This window comes from Phyllostomus discolor, chromosome 1 (genome assembly GCF_004126475.2).
Source record: "Phyllostomus discolor isolate MPI-MPIP mPhyDis1 chromosome 1, mPhyDis1.pri.v3, whole genome shotgun sequence".
In the NCBI taxonomy this organism is placed as follows: domain Eukaryota; kingdom Metazoa; phylum Chordata; class Mammalia; order Chiroptera; family Phyllostomidae; genus Phyllostomus; species Phyllostomus discolor.
Genome location: NC_040903.2, coordinates 53,212,356 through 53,235,029, shown reverse-complemented (window position 1 = coordinate 53,235,029; position 22,674 = coordinate 53,212,356). Strand labels below are relative to the sequence as shown.

Here is a 22,674-nt window from a genome sequence, read left to right as displayed (position 1 = left end):
CTTGAGAAGAATTCAAAAACACTACACTGGTGGGAGTTCAGAGCATGCACTGGGCAGGTGAACGTAAGAGAAATGGAACAAACAGGAGCTCTTCTCAGAGCCTCGGACGTAGTTTAGGCCATGGGGCCCAGGGCTGGAATACAGGCAGGCTGTGCTGTGTTTAAAGTTTGAGTGGGGTTCATTTAGGTTGCTAGCACAGGGGATCAGTTAGCTATTCAGGGCAGAAATCCTGGGCAGGAATAACGAATATGAACATATTGGAACATCTCCTAGGGCCAGATAGGTAAGTCAGCTGATTCGGAGTTATAAAGTCTGTAAGACTAAAGGTATAATTTACACATAATAAAAGCACTAAGTAGAAATATTATCTATAGAAAATGGTATCTTACCAAAGATAATATCGACTCCTACATTTAAATTTATATTTTCAGACCTGGCTGGTGTGGCTCAGTGGATTGAGTGCCGGCCTGCGGATCGAAAGGCCGCAGTTTGATTCCCAGTCAGGGCACATGCCTGGGGTTCCGGGCAGGTCCCCAGTTGGGGGCGGGTAAGAGGCAACCAACTGATGTTTCTCTCCCTTTCTTTTTCCCTCCTCTCCCCCTCTCTAAAAATAAATAAATAAAATCTTACAAAAATAAGAATAAAAAGTAAATTTATATTTTCAGCTATTATTGATAATCAACCAATATCCATAACATCCTTCTTCAGAAAAAGTAACCTTTAGTACATTTTTACCTATTGCCTTCCACTACTTAATGTGTTTTTTAAATCATATGAATTGTTACTGTGATAATATCTGCTTTTATTTTATACCATTACTTTTTAAGAAATTCTTAATAATTTGAAAGATATATTATCAACAGAAATTCATATTTAAGTATAAATTTTAGTTATTTGTTCATTATTATTTCTATAATTCATGTTATTCTTTTTTTTAGAATCTTATGTTTTGTTGGAAAATATTCTAATTATTTTTTTTCAGAAAAGGTTCATTTGTGATAAGCTTCCTGAGTCCTGTCTTTATTCTGTCTTTATACTACACTCAGTTAAATGCTAGTTTTGCAGGAAAAATATTTTAGTATAAACAACATTTTCTTCTAAAAGTCCATTTTCTTTTGTTGCAAATAATGTTAAGTCTAATACTGGTAGACTTCCTGTTCTTATGTAACTTTTTTCTTTCCTTTAGGTTCCGGAAATGTCAAATTTGAATCTGTGTTTAGCACAGACAACTTTGGTTTCCCTGCTTGGCACTAAGTGGGTCTTTTCAACCCGAAGACTGTAATCTTTCCTTACCTCCTCAGCTCACAGAAACTCCCACCGCACAGCCAACCCCCACATTTTTAATGACTGTTTCTTCCTTTCAGTCGCTGCCTTTATTTTTGCATGTTTCAAGTCCTGTTTTCTTTTAAATTTTACTTTACAGTCTTAGTCATTTACTAGACTTTATCTTCCAGATAATTACTTAGTCATATCTAATCTAGTATGTGTCACTTCTGTTAAATTTATTGTTTTGCCAAATATATTTTTAACTTTCAAAAACACTCTCTTAGTCCATGAATACTTGTTTCTTTGTACTATGCCTTGTTGGGCATAATATTCCCCTTAGGTCACTCTGAGGAAATTAATTTTTAAAATTTAATGTTATATTCTATTTCTTACATTATCTTTATTTCCTCTGAAGTTAGTTCTTCTTACTAATCTTGGCTTGTCTCCAGTACCATCAGCTTTCTGTAAATGTTTGCTGACCCTTACTTAGTTGTTCACACTGTGACAGAAGGGCTGCGCTGATGACTAGTGACGGTGTGTTTCAAGGATGTGTAGTGATCTTTCGCCAACAGGCTTCTTTCTTGCTCCCTAAATAATACCATTTAAATTTTGCATTTTAAAATTTCCTTTGAGGCCTGTATAATAAGAATGACATTGTGTACCTACTTCTGAAACTTTTATTTTGCTTGATATGATTATGAGATGTGTCAACATTGATGTACACCTCTTGCTGAAATGCATTCATTTTTTTACTGCTGCATTATATGCTATGCCATGACTGTACTACCATCCTGGTGTCCATTGTTCTGTGGGTTGACATTTGAGGTGTTTTATTTTTATTATTTTCTGTTATGAAAAATGGTTCTATTAACCAGTTTGTAATACATCTCCCTCTACTATTAGTATGTAACACAGTTCACTTTTTAAAAAACATTGTTTTATAGTAATAAGTATTTAGGATGATATTTAGAGTCATATTTATTATATAAATTAAATCCTTTAGATAAAAATATTCAACAGATTGCCCTGGCTGGGTGTTTTAGTTGGTTAAAACACCATTTTGATATGCCCAGGTGGTGGGTTCATTTTCTGGTTAGGGCACATATAAGAATCAACCCATAAATGTGTAAATGAGTGTAATAACAAATCAATATTTCTTTCTCTCTCTCTCTCCCCCCCTTCCCCCTTCCCCCTTCCCTTCTCTGTCTCTAAAATCAATAAATAGAAAGTACATAAAATAAAATAAAAATATGCAACAGAGAGAAATATCTCTAGCAACAAGATTCTTAAAGGGAAATCTACAAACCTATAGCAAAAAACTTAAGGTAACCGAAATAGGCTGAAAAGAAATCTTTGAAAATAATGAAATTTACAAATGAAGAACTAAAAGTCTTCAGAGCTTACGGTTCAGTGTTTTTATTCATGTAAAAGTTTCATCTAGAGGTTTTTATATCCAATCCTTATTGATAAATAAGAAAGTGGGATGTGTAAAATTAAGTAATTTTTCAAGGTAATGAAAAAGTGTAGTGATCTTTCACTGTCATCTTGGACTACAAATAAGATAGAAATAGCCTTGTGCTTCTGCAAGCAGCTAATGAATGCAGACAAATTTCCTACCATCCAACAGATTAACATGGCCAACTGTTCTTCACCCTGATTTCCCTGGGGTACTTGCTTCAATTGTACCAGCCAGGCAGAACTTCCTAAGCACTGCCATCTTAGCCTAGTTTCATTTGGCATTTGAAAACCCACCAGGAAAAGGCATTGCTCAAAAATTATTTTGGCACAGACATTCAGTACTCTTTCCTGCCAGATAAATCTGACCAAAAATAAGTCAAAAGCAATTAGTGACCTGTGGTGGCATTATTCAATATAGTATTAGAGATCCCAGAAGTGATTGACCTGTGGTCTATTACCTTAGCATTTTGGATGCAGGGACAGAGGGCCCAAGCGGCACTGGCCTTCACGTCTGGGTGGGGGTTTTTCAGCAAGGACCACAGTAAACGAACTCCATCTAAGCGAGCAATTATTCTATTGTGAAACAAAAAAAAAATAGAGATATAAACTGTAATTCTTATGTGCAAATGGAAATTTAAGTGGCCTGTCTATTCCCACAATTCTAATTAGTTTTTCTCTTTCTGACATTTTGGTTGGATTTTTTTTCCCCAAAACTTTAACAACAGTAGGAATAGAGCATGTTGTTGAATTGCGAGAGTTCTGATTTCAGTTTTAAATTCATGACATGGAAAGCAAGCGCCATGGTAACTACGATTCACATAAACTTAAAATCCAGCCATGTAATTTTTTAATTAGCTGTACACAGACTGTTACCTAAATGTAAAAATACTGGTTTCTTTCATATAGTAACATCTAAATACTTCCCAAAACAAATATTTATGCCTCCAAACTGTGCAGTTACCTCTTTTATTTGGTCTGTGTGTAGTTGACTTACCTTACAATGTGACGTGTTTTAAACTTCTCCAGTCCTAATCTAGCGTTAGGAATTAAAATCATTACACCACAGTGCGTCCTTTGTTAGTCATGAAAAACACGTAACTTGTTTTCCGTGTGCTCCCTTCTCAGCAAGACTAACATTGCAGACTGTGTTATAATTACTTAAATACTCTGTAATCAAAATATCTTCATGACTAGCTGAAAAATGAATTATCATCAGAGTCATCTCTGCACCATCTGTCTTCTGTTTATATATCAATCAGCCCAGGGAGCAAAACCTCGCATTAAGGTCCACGGAGTACTTGCAGTTGAGGAGAAGGCTAAACAAAACTTAATATCTTTTACAAACATGGCTTTGTTCAGAAAGATATGTTAAACTCAAAGCAGATGAGAAAAGATAAAGAACATCAAGATTCCTTTAATTTTTAACCTCAAGTTGCGTTAAACACATGTGGTATTTAGCCACAGATAGAATAAATACTACTAGCTTAAAATGACATTCAAATTTTTTTCTTGAAAATCAATGTAAAAACATCTATAGTTCTTGATTATCTGAGATGAATTTTCCAGATAAAAAATGTATTATTCCAATGGTGCCAAATTGGATGTCATTTTCACATAACCATATAAAACAACTGGTAATGCAAATAACTTATAATAAGATATAAACCGTTTCTTTAAGTTTTAATAGGAAAAAAAGTGCATTGAGAAAGTATTTGAGCCTAAAGTTTAACTAAACCTAAACCTAAAGCTCTCTGATATCATACTGAGTGAAAAGAAAGTTTTATTTCTCAATTTATGGAAACTGTTAAAAAAAGATACAGAGCATTTCACAAAAACGGATTTACTTTACAAACATTCTAGCTTCCTGCTTTATATACGCTACTGAAAACACAATTAATGCTGATCCCAGGTCTCTGTATTTTTCCACACACTTCTCGGTGAATGAAATGATAGATCTGTTACCCTCTCACAATGTAGGAATGAAATATGCATGACTGATATTTATCTCTACAATGCTGGATATAATTTATCATTAGAGGGGAAGTCAGTTGGACGGCACACATTTTCAGTTTAAAACAAAAAGTATAACTCGGTTCTGGACCCCACCCCTCCACCTATCAAAATTTCGCAATTAACTATGAAAATTAGATCTATTACCCCAGCTCTCGCCCCAAATCCAAGACATTCATCAGTTGGTTACTGATAAAGGATGAGGGCTGTAACCCCTCTGCTAATGTCGTAAAAGAACTCAGTACATTACAGAGTAATAACCTTCAAGGAGGAAAACATTTTCAGAAAACATCTGCAAACACGGAAGCCAACAAAGTCAGGGACAAAATTAAAACTTAAACTTCAGAGTTTAACTTTGTCCCTTCCATTTCCACCTCCCTCAGCACCAAGGCATTGACTGCTGATATTTATTTCACAATAACCTGATATCCCTCCCGCCCCGCCGGTACTCCTCTGCTCTCCCTGCAACACCCTCATTCTGGTCTTTACAACCTCATATCAGGGTTGCTGTAGCAGCTACAAAACTTGGTTTTGTGTCTTCATTTTCTCTCAGTTCCAATCGATCTGTAAATCCCTGGGAAACTCATCTTCCTGAAGGCCCCTTAGAGCTTTTGCAATAACTTGAGAGCAGGGCTGCAGGGTTGTTCACTCTGTTCACCACACCACCTAGCATTCAGTCAACACCCAGAGGTCACCTGAGGAGAAAGTCTCCAAACAGCTTCCCACTGCCTGCATGGTATTAATACCCCAGTCCCTGAACTCAGTCTTGAACATTTCCAGTGAGCTGGTTTATTCCTCCCAATTCCACACGCAGGCATTTGCTCCTAAACCTCTCGTGCCATCTACTAAATACTAAGTGTTGAGCACACCAAACTGACAGATACAGTTCTCATCACTCGGGGTAGTTACATTCTATAAAGTCACCACAAACACTGAATTAGTAAACACTGAACTATTGCTCCTAGGGGAAAAAGAAAATTCTGTGCTTGAAAGCCTCTGCTCAGGACATTTTAATAAACTGATCAATATATCACCTTGTTTTATGTGCATTTCTGTTTAAAGGCACCTTATTGAATGTACGTGGTTGATTCATCAGCATGGAACCCATGGCCAACAGCACTAAGATTATCAAACACATTTTCTCTGTCAGGCACACCCCAGCCTCCCTGCACTTAGGAACACTAGCAAGATAGCTCTGCAGCACTCTGCTCAGGGGCCATTTCAAACAAAATCACCAGCTCAAAGCATAAAACTGTGAAAAACATGACACTGAATGGGCCGTGAAAAGTGTACCTGTTTACAGTATGAGTTAAAGCAAGAAGGCACAGTGTGGCCTTGTTTGGCCTCAGCTGGAGATGTTCATCAGGCAACACAAAGTTTTTATTACTCTGCTCGTGTCTGTTACTTACAGTGAAGGTGCTCTAAGTATTGATTTTGAGGTTACAAATAAATGTTAGCAGCAATACAAATTCACAAATACAGAATCTTCAAGTAATGAGGATTTTAATTGTCTTTCAGGAAATTCCAGTCTAGCGAGGGAGACCATTATAATCTCTTAGAATAAATGCTGTGGTAGATGCATGCAGGGGGCTCCCTAGGAACACATGATGGAGACACTGGTTTCCTCACAGCCTGCTGAAATTCTCCCAGCTTAAGCCTTTGCCCTAGTCATCTCCATCATTTTCTATAATAATCCATTTTTTAAGGTCACCTTCTTAAAAACAAAGCCTCTCCCACAAATCCTCTGGCTTCTCCCTTCTTTCAGATTCTTTTGAGTTTTGCTGTCCCCTCTTTGGCACTCATAACACAGTGCTGTGCCTTACTGAGGACACGCCTGATACCTCCCCAGCTATTGTGTAATCTCCTTGACAGAAGGACCATACAGCGCCCACTGTCTTGAGGCACACCACTGCAGTCAGTGAGTTATCAGGTGGACCCAAAACAGGACAGTCTCCTTTCTCAATGAATCAAAAATCTCTCTATGCTCTAGCTGTTGCGGCCCAGTGGATTGAGCGCTGGCCTGTGAACCAAAAGGTTGCCAGTCCATTCCTAGTCAGGACACATGCCTGGATTGTGGGCCAGGTCTTTGTTTGGGGGTATGTGAGAGGCAACCACACATTGATGTTTTTCTCCCACTTTCTCCCCTTTCCTCTCTCTAAAAAAATAAAATCTTTTAAAAAAATCTCTCCAACACAAGTACATTCATTTTTAACCTCACACTGGCAAAGCCCATGTTCAAATTCTAAATCTAACCAGCAGAGTAAGCTTTCATTTGAAGTTGTCTCTAATTTGAAAGTGCAGTTGTATAGAATTTTTGTACAACTTTTTTGCTTTTTGTGTATACAATGATGGGATAATAGGTGGCATTAACTTACACCATTGTCCTTTTGTAGTACGCCTACCTCCTTTTGCAAAGTTTTTTATTTTGATTAGCATCTTGCTCTGAATTCATTTCCAGCACTATGTTAACTCTTCTTGTTTTTAGTATCAATACAGTTTAACATTAATTCTTTGACATTATTAAAAATAAAACTGAACTATGTTTTTAAAAACCTTTAATGTTCCATAGAAATCAAACTGCATGGCTGGCAGAATAACAGTTCTAGAAAGATGAAAATTATATATATATATATTCTGGCTATTTAAAAAACCAAAGAAACCAAAACAGACACAGTGCTTATGTTTTCCAGTTTCTTTTATTTTATCAACATTTGCCAGAATTTCTAAGAAGACTGGCTGGCTTGCCTGCCTGTTGAGACCACACATAATACGAACAAATGTGAAGCATTTGTGCCCACATAGTGGGCGTGGCTAAGGCCGCAGCATTTCTTTCTGGCAATGACAATACATCTATTTCAAAACCATAATTTTGCATGATTTCCAAAACTTTCTTAATATTTGCTGAAAATCATATCAATAAATATTGTTGTAAGACAATGACTCAAACTAAAAATGTGCTTGACCTAAAAGAGCTTGATGTTCTTAAACCACATTAAAGGATGCATCTAAAATCTACGGGATCTGAGACCAAGTTGGCAATTCAGTAAAAATGGAAACATACATGAATATCAGAATTAAATAATCATTCCTGTGAAAAACTACAGTTAAACAAGAATTTTACTTTTTAATAAAAAATTCTCACTGGTTGTATGTTTATATCCTATGTATTATTTTAAAGAAGCTATGGTAGGCCAAATCTGGGGAAAAGATATGAACGTACGAGCCTCTGGAAAGGTATGCTCCAGAATTCCATGGCCTTGGTTAAGCAGGATGATAGTCTCTCCTTTTAGAGTTGTATAAGCTATATGATTAGAAAAGCTCTAAAAACTTTTCCTCAGAAAAAATATTCATTCTTACAGTAAATATTAATACAGGGACTATCATGTGCCAGGTTAATTTTGAGGCACTGAGAACTTTTTTCATTATGAAAGCAAACAAATTCTTGCTATTGTGGAGTGTACTGCTAATATTCCTTTGGGAAAATATATAAAATAAAGAGAAATCTGTGTCATATGTGAAAAGTGACTGGAGACAAATAAAACAGAGAAGAGGAATGGAGGGCAGTGGGACGGAGGTGCAGAGCGCAAGGAGACAGTGCCTGTGAGCCAGTGACGCTTGGGCAGTAACACCGGAGAGCCAGCCAGGGGGCAGTGGGGAAGGGTATTCCAGGACCCAGTGCTGTCCCTGGCACAGAGAAATAGTCATTATCAACAAACATTCAATGAAGTTACCCAGAGAACCTTACATTCATCAACTAGTAGTGCTGGAGTATAGAGAAAATGTACTCTAATGCTTTTTTAAAAAATATAATCAGAAAACAGGTGGTTTATCAACATCTTATTTTTATTATTTTATTTATTATATTTTGGGGGTTATTTTTGCTGCTTTTACTAGCTTAAAGTAAAAGTTGTTATCATTGATATTATAGGTCAATTCTTTTCTAATATAAGCATTTAAAGTATTTCCCTCTAAACATTGATTTAGCTCCATTACATAAATATAAATTGTGTTTTTATTTTTATTCAATTCAAAATATTTCCTACTTTTCTTCATGAGCTCTCTTTGGCCTGGGTTATTTCCAAGACTTGCTCAACTTCTAAAGTTTTAGATATTTTCCAGATACTACATTGGGGTTGATTTCTAGTTTGAAAATATGTGGTCAGAGATTACATTCTCTGTGATTATATTTCTTTTCATACTCAGTTTTATGGCCCTGACCTGTGGTCTATCTTCTAAATATTCCCTTCGCATTGGGGGAAGAAATGTATACTCTGCTTTTGTTGTGGATGGTGTTTTAGAGATGTTGATCAGGCCAGTTGTTTAGGTGTATTGTTCCATCTTCTATATCTTCACTTTTTTTTCTGCCTTTTTATCAATTTGAGAAAGAGCTATTAAAATCTTCTACCATGGTTGTAGACTTGTTTATTTCTTGTTTTTCACTTATAATTCCCTTCACTGACAGTGAGAAACTGATCTGCATCTTTACTTATCTGCCCAGTACTCCCTCTGTATAACTAATCTTCCATTTTCATCCCTGTCTCATGTCCTGTGTAGAAGTTCTCACTAAGCTTTGACTCCCGTTCACCATGCTGGACTGCCCTGGCACCTGGATGCTCTCTTTGGCTGATGTTGGTTCTAGTAACCCATGCTGGACCACTGCTAACTTGTGTGTCTGCACCTCTCGCCCTGCTCTGCCTATGACTCCCCATGCCAGGCTATTTCATTGTCTTGATGCCTCCTCACCCCGTTCAGGTTCTGTCACCACAGAACAACTGGTTCTCAGTGGGGATATGCCCCCTCATTCTGTTGGGTAGTGTCTTCCCACATTGAGTTGTGCCCCCAAAGAATGCTCTAACTAATTTATTGGGTTGGATATCCCACCCCTGGTTTCCTCTGCACATAGATATTTCCTATGGACTCGTGACACCACATGCTGGTCCGCCAAATCCATCTTGCCTTCCACCATGGGAGGTAAAGTGGCTTAACCAACTCTGTATAACATGTTGGGTATACAAACAAAACATAATTTATCCTTTCTTTCCTCTATGAAAAAAATGCATATAACTTCAATGACTGCATTAAAGGCAGTTGAGGGAAAGTTTGCCTAAAACAGAGAAAAATGCACCAACAGAAATGTTAATATTTATGGTCACCCAATGATTAGACACCTGCCCCTTCTGGAGGTAGAAGGATAATTTTCTAAAAATGGTCTGATGCAACTATCTACAACCCTAAATGTTTGTAGTAGTAAGATAAAGTCCCTAAATAATTAGACATTTAAAATGATTCTTGGATAAATTTACATTTTTACCCAGGCCAAAGAGAACTCACAAAGAAAAGTAGGAAATATTTTGAATTGAATAAAAATGAAAATGCAATTTACATTTGTGTACTTGAGCTAACGTTTAGAGGGAAATATATAGCTTTAAATGCTTATATTAGAAAAGAATTGACATATAATATCAACAATAACAACTTTCACTTTAAGCTAGTAAAAGCAGCAAAAATAACCCCCAAAATATAATAAATAAAATAATAAAAATAAGATGAATAATGCTAATGAACTAGTTGAGCAAGGATTAACACACTTTTTATGTAAAGGGCCAGACAGGGAATATTTTTGGCATTGTAGGTAATATGATCTCTGTTGCTTATTCTTCTTTGTTTTGTTTTTGAGTTTCAAAATGAATTTTAGCTCATAGGTTATAAAAACAATGGGCCATGAACTGTCTTAGAGAGACTGATTAAAAAAGAGACACAGAGAGAGGGGAAAAATTATTCTTTAGCATGTAAATCTAACAGTGGATTTGCATCCAGAATACATAAAGAACTTCTTTAAATCTCCCTGGTTGGTGTGGCTCAGTGGACTGAGTGGCTCAAAGGGTTGCTGGTTCAATTCCCAGTCAGGGCACATGTCTGGGTTGTGGACCAGGTCCCCAGCTTGGGGCATGCTAAAAGGTTGATGTTTTTCTCCCTTGCTTTCTCCCTTCTCCTCTCTCTGAAAATAAGTAATTTTTTTAAAAAAGAACTTCTTTAAATTACTAAAAAATCCAATTAAAAATGGACAAACACTTGAACAGATTTCAAAATAACACACATGGGCAAAAAGCACATGGAAAGTTACTCAACATCATTAGTTATAAGAAAAATGCAAATGAAATCTACAATGACATATTGTTTCTATTCTGTTAGAAGGACTAAATTTTTTAAAAGACTAACAACACCAAATATCGTCACTGATGGGAATGTTAAACTGTACAACGACTTTTGCATAGTATTTGGAACTTTTAAACTTCCACCCTAGGACTCAGAAATTCCATTCCCAGAACACCAAAACTAATCTATAGCAATGGAAATCAGAAGGCGGTTCCTTAGGGTGGGAGTAGGGATGGATTAAATAATAGCATGAGTAAACTTTCTTGGGGGAATAAAGTATTTTATATTTTCTTTTTGCTGGTAGTTATATGGATGAATGCAATTGTTAAAATGTATCAAATGAACAAGTAATCTAAAATTTTGAACAAAAAAGTCAGACAAAACCCAACACATTCTATACATTTCCATTTGTTTCTAAAGAGAAACAAAATTAACCTGTACTGTATAGTGGTGTATTGTCAAGCACAAAATTATGAAAACAAAGCAAGATAGTAATTACCATAACAGGCAAGGGACAGGCTCCTTGTAGAGTGAGGAGAGGTGGCACTAGGTGGGCTGTGAGAGGAAGGGCTGCTGGGGAGTTTTTGAGTAAAGAAAATATTCTTCTTGGCTTGGGTGGCAGTTGCATGAGTCTTCCCTTTCCAATAATTTACCAATGTGTTCATTTATATTTGTACTTCATGTATGTTACATTTCAAAAATTGACTTTTTAAAAAGATTCTATCTATCTATCTATCTATCTATCTATTATCTATCATCTATCTATCTATCTGTCTATCTATCGACAAAGGGGAAGGGATGGAGAAAGAGATGCAAAGAAACATCAATGTGTCTTTGCTTCTGGCACACCCCCTACTGGGGACCTGGCTCGTGACCCAGGCATGTGCCCTGACTGGGAATCAAACCGACAACCCTTTAGTTTGCAAGCCGGCACTCAATCCACTGAGCCACACCAGCCAGGGCTAAAAGTTTTTTTTAATGTTTTTAATTTCATTGTGAACACACACACTCTCCTGTCTCACAGGAAATAGCAGTGAACAGCCCACTTATTTAGCTGTTGAACGGAGCCCGTATCACAACTGGCTGGATGAGATATATAATGTGAAAAAATCAAATCCACATAATCCTGAAACTGAAAGTCCCTAGAGCTGGTTTTAAAATGACAAAACTAAGACTCAGAAGATTAAATGATTTACATAATACTTTTCAATTGGCATTCTGGTATCTCAGTTAAATCCATATTCTTTAAAAGGTATACAGATAAAAAACAAATAACAAAAGAAATATAAAAGGAAGTAAAAATGTTCTTAATGATACAAACACATAAAGCACACGTTCTATTTTATGTCTTGTGTAAACCCTACAAAGACTGTTTCTGTGGTAAAGAAATATCTGGGCAGCCACAAAGAGATTAAGTCTTTTCTGTATACAAACAAACTCAGTTTTCCTTTTTTTCCCCCTTTTTACAAAGAACAAATAAACCTAATGTAAATTTTTTTAAAAGCACTATGTAAAGGCAACATAATTATGTTTAAACCACAGAACACAGGATATTTAGAGTTACAGATTCCATGGTAAGTTTTAATTCTATCCTTGTGTATATGTTTTTAAAAAAGAGCCTTTCATTACATGATCACATAACACTAGACCATGTAACAATCAGTTCGGCAAATGTTTATTTTATAATGTGTGGAAGAAAAACATTTTACAGAATAAATTGTAGTAAATTGGTACATTATTTAGGTATATCATGTAAAATTTCTTAAAATCCTAGCTATTTACATAATATTAATAGAAACAATAGAAACACGTTTTTAGAGGGAGAGGAAGGGAGAAAAAAGAAAGGGAGAGAAACATCGATTGGCTGCCTTTCATTTGCATCCCAACTGGGAACCCAAAACCTAGCCTTGTGCCCTGACTGAGAATCAAACCTGTGACCTTTCGGCTTGCAAAACAATGGCCAACCAATGGAGCCCCACCAGCCAGGGCAGAAACACTTTTTCTTTAATTATCTTCTAAGGAACATGAAATTTACTTTTTTATAGGCAGCTACTTACTGAAATTTGAAAGCTGACCTTTAGATTTTAAGGTTATTTTGAAATAATGAAAAACTTAAGACTTTAGGATGTTAGCATGTCTTGAATCATGTACACCAGACATTTTGTATAAAAGAACAGTAGGGACTGAAGTAAATCATGAAGATCCATGAGTTCACAACAAATTCAAAAAAAGAAAACAAAATAGCCCTTATTATCACTGTTGAAGCTGCTAGGGTTTCTGAAAACATATATTTGAAAATCAATTTATTTTTAAAAGAAAGATAAAAGCATTTACTCTGTCTTTTTTTATGAACTACAATTTGGGTAACTAAATAGTTAGCAGTCAACTCTGAGACAAACCTAGTAAAAGTATTAGAATATAAAAATAAAGAAAAAATCTTCAAGGCCTCTAGATGGAATGACCAAATAAGTTACAAAGACAAAAGAATTACCCTAGCATCAGACTAAAAAAAAAAGGTATGAAACAAGGCAACAATGAAGTAGCATTGAAATTCAATGAAAGAAAGTGGTAATCAAGAATTTTATATCTAGCAAGGCCTTTCTCTGAGAATTTACAGAAAAATATCTTCACTCTGTATCCATATGTGCTTTTTGCATAGCAAAGAAAAGAATCAACAAAATGAAGAGATAGTCTGTGAAATGGGAGAAAATATTTGCACACTATATTTCTGACAAAATGTAAATAATCAAGATATACAGATACAGTAGTACCTCAGTACTCACCATTAATTTGTTCCAGAATTTGTGATGAGTGCCAAAACCAATGAGTACCGAACAATGAAGCATGTTCTCTTTCAGGGTGGCATTGAGACACACACAAGTTCTAGCATGTGCAACGAGTCCTGAGCAAGTACCAAGTGCTGAAACATTTTTTCTTGTCAAAATGTGACTAGCACAGGGTTTGGTAAGTTCTAAAGCCAACAAGTACTGAGGTATGACTGTGTACGGAATTCATACAACCCATCTAAAATAAACCCAAGATGGCTACAGAGTAGGTGAAAGCTATACTTGCCTACCCCTGGCCCCGAACCAGATTTACAACTAAATTATAAAGTAATCAATGTGAATAACCAACTAAAGGCTAGCTGAGCTGAAATATTATAACCAAGGAGGTAGAGAAGGCCCCGACACCCACAAATGACACTGAGAAGCCAGAGGGATATTTTGGCTGCAAAACTCCACCCCCCCTCCCCGCCACTGCCCCCATGCAAGGATCCCTAACCCAGGGCAACAGCAAGGGGAAGAGGAGCCTGCATAGCATTTGGTGGAGAAAATCAATGGGGATTCAGTCTACCTGGGAGAGAAGAGAGTCTTCTAGAGACCCAGATGCCACCTTCCCAGGGTCAAGCATTCCTATTGTTACAGCACCAGCCTGAAGAGTACAATGCCTAGTCTTCCAACTACTGGTGACACCACTCTGCCATGCTTGGGTCCTGCAAAGAGGTCTGCTGGCTTCACCCAGCAGGGACCTTTCTGGTGCCCTTTTTCTGGAAAAGCTCTTGGAGGAGACTCTAGACAGTTATTGAACTGGGTATCTTTGTGAAGAAGACAATTCTTCCCCACACTGAGTGCACAGCCAGCACTTCCCTCATACCTGTTGAATCGCTAGCCCTGCCTTGCCACTCTGTGGCCCTGCCCTGCTCAGTTCAGTCACACAGGGGGATCAGAGTACAGCACAGAGCTGGGACTTGCAGAACATGTCTCCTGGGGAGGCTTCTGTCCAGGAGTCAGATGGGTGGGTTGTGTAGCTACATTGGATGGAGGGGGGGTACTCCTATCTCCCCTGTGAGTTCAGCCCATATTATTCCAGGTAGGGGATGAAGTGCCCACCCCCTCCCTACAGGCTTTTTGGCACCACCCACAAGGGGAGAATGTGAAGATCTGCCTTCCCAAGTCCCAGTGTCCTCACCCTGCTAAGCTTAGTTCCAGAGGTTGGGGTGCTGCTCAGAGCTGGGAACACTGGAGTCTACTACAGAAGCTATTGTATGGGACTAGGGTGAAGCACTTGGGTACCTCCTGTGGGCTGTGCTGGCACCATGCCCAACTGGAAACTCTTGATCTGCCCTGCTAAGCTTGCTCCTGAAGAGGAAATGGCTGGCAGCTCCTAACCTGAACGTGCAGTGCACTTCTCTTGGGAAAGATAGAATTGGAGAATCTGGAAGAGACTGAGTAGTTTAGCTCTGGAATAGGGGCCATTTTCCCTTCATCAAGTTCCTGACTACATGGTTCCCAAGTAGGGGACCCACTAGCCCTGTCCTACCAACTGCAGTCACCCCACCATACTGAGCCCATGACCTGTGGAAGGGTCTGTGGGTTGCAGCTAGCCTGGGACCACTCTACAGTCTTTCTTGCATAGGATCTGAAGGAAAATCAGGCAACCTCAGGGGCAGGCAGAATGGCTAACAGGTGGAGGTGGACCTCAGGGAGCTTCAGACCTTTTATAGATCCACCCCCAGTCTAGTCTGGAAGAAGCTAACCTCAGTACATGAATTGGCCCCTTTTACACACACCCAGGAACAGTAGATGCAGCCATATAGTGAAGAATGTGACAGCTCCAGAAAGGCTTACTACACACAACTCAGACATCAACCTGAGCCTGAAGCCCACCCAAGTGGACCCAGAATCACCACAATGAGTGGTGGGCTTCAGACCACTCAAGATTTTGATTCATCTTAGCCACCCAAGCAACACACATGAAGGGGGATTTTGACAGACACCAGAACCTTATGGAACAACTCTGCCTTGGAGAGAATCCCCACCATAGTGAATCATACGCAGTGATAGAGGTTTATCCTTATAGTCAGCCAGCCTGATGGGTTAACTCCATCCACAAAAGGGCCAACAGCATTCAAGACTCAACCAAAACAGGAGGGTATACATAACCCATAAGAAACATTCCTGAAGCACCAAGCTCAGGCAATCCAAAACATTGTGCCACTGAGCCCAACAAGACATCTTCATCATAAAGCCATCATAACAAGTTTTAGAGTCATAGCAGATCTACCTAATACAGAGACAAAAGGAGGAGACAAAGAAATATGCCCCAAATGAACAAACAAAAGAAATTCCCATGTAAAAAATTAAAAGACATGGACACAACCAAAATACCAGATGCAAAGTTATAAGGATCCTCAAGGACCTTAGAGGAAGAATGGATGATCTCAGTGGTAGCTTAAACAAAGAGGTAGTAAGCATTAAAAAGGGCATAGAAACCAAAAACAAGAACTAGTCAGAAATGAAGAATACAATATCATAAATGAAAAATACACTAGAAGGAATCAACAGCAGGTTAGATAAAGCAGATATTTGAATCAGCAAATTAGAGGACAAGGTAACACTAAGCACCCAAGCAGAACATCAAAAAGAAAAGAGAATTTTAGAAAATGAGGAAGGCCTAAGGGACTCCTGGGACAACATTAAGCATAATATCATCATAGGGGTACCAGAAGGAAAAGAGTGTGAGCAAGAAATAGAAAACCTGTTTAAAGAAACAATGGCTAAAATTTCCCTAACCTGATGAGGGAGAATGTCACACAGGTTCAGGAAGCACAGAGTCCCAATCAAGAGAGATGTAAAGAGGCCCACATTAATATACATCATAATTAAAATGCCAAAGGTTAAAGACAAAGACAGAACCTTAAAAGTGGTAAGAGAGACAGTTACCTACAAGGAAGTTCCCATAAGACTCAGCTGATTTCTCAACAGAAACACTTCAGACCAGAAGGCATAGGCATGAAATATTCAAAGTGATGATAAGTAAAGACCTACAACCAAGACTACTCTATCCAGCAAGGCTATAATTTAAAGTTGAAGGAGAAATAAAAAGTTTACAAGAGAAAAATACACTAAAAGACTTCAGTACCAACAAACCAGTATTGCAACAAATGTTAAAAGGCCTGTCTGAAGAAGTAGAATAAAGAGGAGGAGGAGATGAAAAGAAGTAGAGAGAGGAATATAAGTATAAAGAATAAAATAGCAATAAATATATCAATAATAACTTAAAATAAATGGATTAAGTGCTCCAACCAAAAGACATGGGGTGACTGAATGGGTAAGAAAACATCCCTCACATATATCCTATCTACCAGAGACCCACCTCAGAACAAAAGATACACACAGGCTGAAAGTGAAGGGATGGAAAAAAGTATTCTTTGCAAATAGAAAAGCTGGGGTAGCAATACTTATATCAGACCAAATAGACTTCAAAACAAAGGCCATAGCAAGACAATGAAGGTCACTACATAATAACAAAGGAGTTGATTCAACAAAAGGATATTATCCTTGTAAACATATACACACCCAACATAGGGAGCACCTAAATATATAAGGAAATATCAACAGCAATACAGAGTACAGGATTTTAACATGCCATTAACATCAATGGATAGATCTTCCAGATAAAAACTTAACAAAGTGCCCTGGTTGGGTGACTCAGTTGGTTGGAGCATCGTCCCATATGCCAAAATGTTTCAGGTTCAATTCCCATCAAAGCACATACTTAGGTTGCAGGTTTGATCCCCAAGAGGCAACTGATCAATATTTCTCTCTCATATCAATATGTACCTCCCTCTCTTTCCCTCTTCCTCTGTCTCTAAAATCAGTGAAAATATCCTCAAGTGAGGATAACAAAAAAATCAACACAGCAATGGTGACTTTAAATGACACATTGGTCAAATGGATTAAATTGATATTTACAGGACATTTCATCTCAAAGCAGAATATACATTCTTCTCAAGTGTACATGGAATATTCTCAAAGACAGACCACATATTAGGAAACAAAATAAGTCTTAATAAATTCAATAAGATTAAAATCATATCAAGCATCTACTCTGTCTACAATGGTAAAAAAAAAAAAACCCTAGTAACCGCAATAATAAAACTGAAATACATTCAATACATATAGACCAAATAACATGTTGGTAAACAATGAATATGTTAAAAATGAGATCAAGGAAGATATCAAAAATTATCTGGAAACAAATGAACATACAAAACCCTAAAATCTATGAAATAAAACAAAAGCAGTCCTAAAAGGGAATTTCTTAGCAAAAAAAAATCTCAAACAATCTAACCCTACACTTAAAAGCACTAGAAAAAAAAACAGGGATCAAGCAAAAATGAAAAGGTACTCATGGACATGAACAACCATGTGGTGATTGCAGGGAGTGGGGGGAGGCCAGTATAAGGGAGATAAATAGCAATGGAAAAATATGATAAAAATATGTGAAGAAAAAAACCAAAACCCAGATTAAGTAGAAGAAAGGAAATAATAAATATCAGAGCAGAAATAAATGAGAGAGAGAATAAAAACCTTACAAAAGATCAATGAAATCAAGAGTTGGTTCTTTGAAGAGATAAACAACACTGACAAAAACTTTAACCAGACTCATGGAGAGAGAGAGAGAGAGAGACCCAAATAAATAAAATCTGAAATGAAAGAGTAGAAGTAACAACTGACACCAAATAAGTACAAGGATTGTAAGAAAATATTGTGAACAATTATATGCCAACAAATTAGACAATCAGGACAAAATGGATAAATTCCTAGAAACATAAAATATTCCAAAACTAAATCAGGAAAAAAATCAGAGAATCTGAATAGACAGAATACAATTACTACAATTGAAGCAGTAATCAAAAAACTCCCAGGAAATAAATGCCTGGACCAGAAAGCTTCACAGGTGCATTTTAACAAACATTCAGAGAAGATCTAACACCCTCCTTCTCAAACTATTCCAAAATTTCAGAAGGAAAGAAGACTTCCAAGATCATTTTATGAGGCCAGCATTATTCTAATTCCAAAACCAGATAAAGACACTACAAGAAAAGAAAATTAAAGGCCAACCACCCTGATGAACATAGATGCTAATCCTCAACAAAATACTAGCAAACTGAATAGAAAAATACATCTGAAAGATAGTACACCAAGAACAAGATGGATTTATTCCAGGGGTACAAGGTTGGTTCAATATCCACAAATCAATAAATGTGATATGACACATAAACAAAATGAAGGATACCATATGATTATATCAAATAGGTGTAGAAAATGCATTTGGTAAAATCCAGCACTAATTTATGATTAAAAATGCTCAGCAAAGTGGGAATAGAGGGAGCATTCACTAATGTAATAAAGGCCATATATGAAAAACCCACAGCCAACATCATTCTGAATGAGCAAAATCCACAAGCACTCCTCTTAAGATCAGGAACAAGATAGGGATGTCCACATTTGCCACTCATAATCAACAAAGTACTAAAAGTCCTAGTCATAGCAATCAAACAAGGAGAAGAAATAAAAAGAGTCCAAGTTGGGAAGAAGGAAGTAAATTTGTCATTTTTTGCAGATGATGTGATAATGTATAGAGAATCCTAAAGATTCCACAAAAAAACTCCTAGAACTGATAAATGAATTCAGTAGCAGGATACAAAATTAATATCTAGAAATTAGTTGCATTTTTATACAGCAATAATGAACTATGAGAAAGGGAAATGAAGAAAACAATCCCATTCACAATTGCTTCAAAAAGAATAAAAACCTCTGAATAAATTTAATCAAGGAAGTAAAAGACTTGTACTTGGAAAATTATAAGACACTGAAGAAAGAAATTGAAGAAGACACAAATAAGCGGAGGCATATACTGTGTTCATAGGTAGGAAGAATTAACATAATTATAATACCCATACCACCCAAAGCAATCTACATATTCAACATAATTCAACATAATTACTGTAAAGATATCAATGGTGTATTTCACAGAACTAGAACAAATATTCCAAAAATTTATATGGAACCACAAAAGAGCTCAAATAGTAACACTGGTCTTGAAGAAGATAAAGAAAGCTGGAGGACTCACACTACCTAATATCAAACTATACTCCAAGGCCATAGTAATCAAAACATCATGGCACTGGTATAAAAACAGACACATAGATCAATGGAACAAAATAGAGGGGACAGAAATAAACTCACACTTTATAGTTAGTATATGATAAAGGAGGCAAAAACATACAATAGTCTAAAGATGGTTTATTCAATAAGTGGTGTTGGGAAAGTTGGACAGATATATACAAAAAATAAACTAGACCACTTTCTTATGCCACACACACAAGAAGAAATTTGAGATGGGATAAAGATTTAAATGTTAGACTCAAAATCATAAATATCCTAGAAGAAAATATGAGCAGCAAAATTTTGGACATTACTGGTACCGATATTTTTTTCTCTTTAGGCAAGAAAAACAAAGGCAAAAACAAAAAAGTGGGAATACAACAGTTTTTGCACAGTAAAGGAAACCATTAGCAAGTAAAAAGAAAACGGCTGAATGGGAGGTAATATTCACAATGATACACATCTGATAGAGTTTAATATTCAAAATTTGTAAAGAACTTATAAAAGTCAACACCAAAAAAACTTTCAATTAAAAATTAGGCAAAGGACCGGAATAGACACTTCTCCAAAGAGGACATACAAATGGCCAACAGGCATATGAAAAGATGCTCAACATCACTAATCATCAGAGAAATTAAAAATAAAACTACAATGAGATATCACCTCACACCTGTCAGAGTGGCTATCATCAATAAATCAACAAGCAACAAGTGCTGGTGAGGATGTAGAGAAAGGAAAGCCCTTGTGCCCTGATAGCGGGAATGCAGATTAGTGTTGCCACTGTGGAAAGCAGTAGAGTTACCTGAAAAATTAAAAATGGAACCTCCTTATGATCCAGCAATTTCACTTCTGGGAATTTATCCAAAGAAACCTGCAACACTATTTTGAAAGAATATATGCACCCCTATGTTCATTGCTGCATTATTTACAATAGTCAAGACTTGGAAGCAGCCCAAGTAACCATGAATAGATGAGTAGATCAAAGAGCTATGGCACATTTACACAGAATACTACTGGTCCAAAAAAAAAAAAGAAAGAAAGAAATTTTTATCCTTTGTGATAGCATAGATGGACCTGGAAAACATTATGCTAAATGAAATAAGCCAGTCAGAGAAAAACAAATACCATATGATTTCACTCACATGTGGAATCCAATGAGCAAACAGAACTAGCAAGCAAAATAGAGAGAGACTCATTGATAGAGAACAGGCTCACAGCTCTAGGGCTGGAAAGATTATAGAGGTGGAGGGATTGAGCAAAAAAGAAAAAAAAAGCAAAAAAACTCATGAACATAAACAACAGTGTGCAGATTCCAGGGGTTGGTGGGGGGGTATATGGAGGTGGAAGAGGGCATGAAGTGATAGACAGTAACGGAAAAATACAATAAAAAGTAATGTAATAAAAATACTACAGATCAATATCAATCATGAATATTATTACAAAAATACTCAATAAAAATTATCAAATGGAATCCTACACTGCATTGAGAAAATACTACATTATGATCAGGTGAATCACTCTTGGAATGCTAGGTTGGTTCAGTATTTGGAAACCCATTAATATCATTCACTATAGTAATAGACATAATAAGAGAGAAAAATCAAACCAGAACATACAGAACAAATGCTTTAATAGCCTTTAATGAAATCCTATACCTACTTCTGATTAAAAAAACACTTTAAAACAGAAATTGAAAGTGTGTTTTAATATGATAAAATATATAAACTTTCATGCTCAAGACATCATTTTACTTAATAGAGAAAACTAGGGGCATTTCCACCAAAATCAGGAACAAGGCAAAGAGGCCCACTATCTCCACTAGTATTCAACATTTTACTATGGAATTAGCTAATGAAATTACATAAGAGAAATTGATTTAAATTAAGAATTTATAAAGTGAAACTTTTTCCGGAATATCTCAAAGCAGAGTCAGTAAATATTTCTGGAAAGGGCCAGATAAAATTTAGACTTTGTGGGTCATTCAGTTTCTGTTGTAACTATTGAGTTCTGCCACTGTAGCATAAAGGCAGTCAAAGGCAATATATAACTGAGTAAGTGTGACTATGTTCAATAAAACTTTATTTACAAAAGTAGGATTTGGCCCATGGGCTATAGTTTATCCACCACTGTACTAGAGAATAATAAAATGAAGCCACACAGTAAGTGAATTCTGTAAGGCAGCAAAATATTGAATTAACAAACAAAATTCCATAGTGTTCATCAAGACAATCAGTTGAAGGACATAAATGCGGAAAAAAAAAACCATTTACATCACCAACAAGGGAGATTAAACACTTAGGAATGAATTGAACTAAAATTGACAAAATTCACATGAAGAAAACTTTAATACACTCTTCAAAGTGAAATAATTGGACTTGAAAAAAATGAAAAGTTTCCATAATTTCACTCTGGTTGTGCAGAATGTTAGGGGAAGCTGGGTAATGGCGGCTACATGGGAACTCTGTACTCTCTCTGTTTCTGCAGTTTTCTATTAGTCTGATGCTATTTAAATAAAATTCAAAAAACAAAACTAAAAATCCTGGTGTGTGGGAAATAAATAAAAAGTATTTCTTAAATTTTCAGTTGCAATAGATTTTGTTGTTTAAAGTTTTATAGTATTCTATTAAAAAATTACATTTGGCAAAACACTAGTATTAGCTGTTTTTTGTAATGTTGATGTGATTTTATATACTTGAAGGCCAACTTACCCCCAGTGAATTCTATACATATCAGAGACATTAAAGGTCAATGTGAAAGGAAAATTCAGCATAAATAAACCTAATTTTTATAAACTTACGTCAAGATATCTGTTCCATTTTAGATCCTAGAA

General features: G+C 36.5%; 1 protein-coding gene across 1 annotated transcript in view; it reads right to left on the bottom strand.

Moving 5' to 3' along the window:
• ARMC4 (armadillo repeat containing 4) overlaps positions 1–22,674 on the bottom strand; it is a 183,297-nt gene that overhangs the window by 73,311 nt on the left and 87,312 nt on the right. The window contains exon 17 of the mRNA XM_028506946.2: positions 3,183–3,297. Coding sequence (XP_028362747.1) covers positions 3,183–3,297 — 115 coding nt within the window. The remainder of the gene's footprint in view (positions 1–3,182; positions 3,298–22,674) is intronic.